Genomic DNA, 1,655 nt, shown 5'->3' with positions numbered 1-1,655 from the left:
TACAGAAGAAGCAAAGCTAGTTTTATATATTGAAGCAAAGAATTGAATTACTCAGATAATCAAAACATTTACGTAACAAGTGATAACAGGGAATCGAAAACCTAATTTCAGGAAAAAACATTTTCTCAATCCCAGGACGTCGCAAGATCAAAAACCAGAAAAAGCAAAACGAGTTATATATTGAAGCAAAGAATTGAATTACTCAGATAATCAATACATTTATGTAACAAGTAATAACAGGATATTGAAAACGTAATTTCAGGAGAAATAAAACATTTTCTCAATCCGATTTATGGACGTCGCAAGATCAAAGACCATGACAAAGAGGACCATAATAAGTTATTAATACAGAGTAAGATAGCAATTAAACATGTAAACTACATACATACAATACTATGCTAGGGTATGATCAAATTTGAAGAAATAATATATAGAGAAATGAAGTGAGGAGGATCAAAGTATCTGAGTAAAAGCAAATAGGAATAAAGGACTAAAAAAATGATCATCAATCAAGATACTCAAACTCATCCTCCTTGAGATGGGAAAAGAATTTGACAGGACCACGGCCTTCAATATCCACCACAAACTGTATCTTATAAGGATAATTTGCGGAGATTCGTTTCCCCTTCCAGAGTCCGACGTACTGCTTCAGATTACCTTCCTTACCGGTCAGATCTAATTCCGGCACCCGAGGCACATGATACACCTTCAGAGGAGCTTTTACCCTAACTTTTGCTCCAATCTTCTTCTCAGCTCGTTTTTGTTCTTCGTCCTCCTCATCTTCAGTAACTGTTGATGAAGATGTAGATAAAGATGATGTAGCCGAATTGGCAGATCTTACTGCGACTTCGCATGAAATTGACCTCCTCCTCCCTCCGCCTGTCATCATTATACTCGCTGAATCAGTTGAGTAGCAGCAGCGACCTAGAGGCGGCTGAGAGATTATCATCGTCTTATCATTATTTAAAGTGGAACGAGCAGCAGCCGTTGATGACGAAGACGAAGGAAATACAAGGAATTTCTTCGAAATCATCGAAGATGTTGCGACGGTACAGCGATTGAGCGGAGAACATGCCGGGGCAGCTCCACTCGCCGGCGCCGACGACAAAGCCAGAGTCGTTGAGCTCATATCTCTCAGCGTTTTCCACAAATACTAGTGGTGGTGTTTAGATTATATGATTTCGCCATCGAAAATGAAAGCTTTATTTTCTTGTGTGTGTGTTTTCCTAACTTTAAATGGATAATATTTATTTATTTATTTAAAATGGATAATATTAGAATTTCATCCCATATACTTTTTCAAAAATTAGATTTTTTTATTATTTTTTAGTGAAAATTGAAATTAGTTGAATAAAGAAAAATTAAATAGGATCATATTGAAGAATTAAGAAATTATTCTCTTTGAAACAAAATAAAATTAAGAGTATGGCTTTTCACGAGTTCTGTATCTAAAACTGAATAAGAATATCTTCCTTTATGACGAGTTGGTATTCGCCAGAATCAATGATCATTCTAAGTTGGAACTATCCGGAATCGAGAGCTGATGATATAGTATAAAATAAGGAGTTCTTATATTCATGTCACTTAGAGAACCCTCAATTCACATTTGGACATGTGTATTGTGTCTCACGTAATAATTAAAATAGTGGGGTCTC

At 35.7% G+C, this 1,655-nt stretch overlaps 1 protein-coding gene across 1 annotated transcript; it reads right to left on the bottom strand.

Annotated features, from left to right (window-relative positions):
* Positions 1–317: 317 nt before the first annotated feature.
* On the bottom strand, positions 318–1,211 carry LOC136224359 (ferredoxin-thioredoxin reductase subunit A2, chloroplastic-like). Its single transcript, XM_066012684.1, has one exon. It carries the CDS (start codon positions 1,127–1,129, stop codon positions 506–508), a length of 624 nt encoding a protein of 207 aa, XP_065868756.1. The 5' UTR covers positions 1,130–1,211; the 3' UTR covers positions 318–505.
* Positions 1,212–1,655: the final 444 nt, after the last annotated feature.

The sequence above is a fragment of the Euphorbia lathyris genome, chromosome 3, assembly GCF_963576675.1.
Source record: "Euphorbia lathyris chromosome 3, ddEupLath1.1, whole genome shotgun sequence".
In the NCBI taxonomy this organism is placed as follows: domain Eukaryota; kingdom Viridiplantae; phylum Streptophyta; class Magnoliopsida; order Malpighiales; family Euphorbiaceae; genus Euphorbia; species Euphorbia lathyris.
Note: the sequence above shows the minus strand (reverse complement) of the source record. Positions and strands in the feature narration are given on the sequence as shown.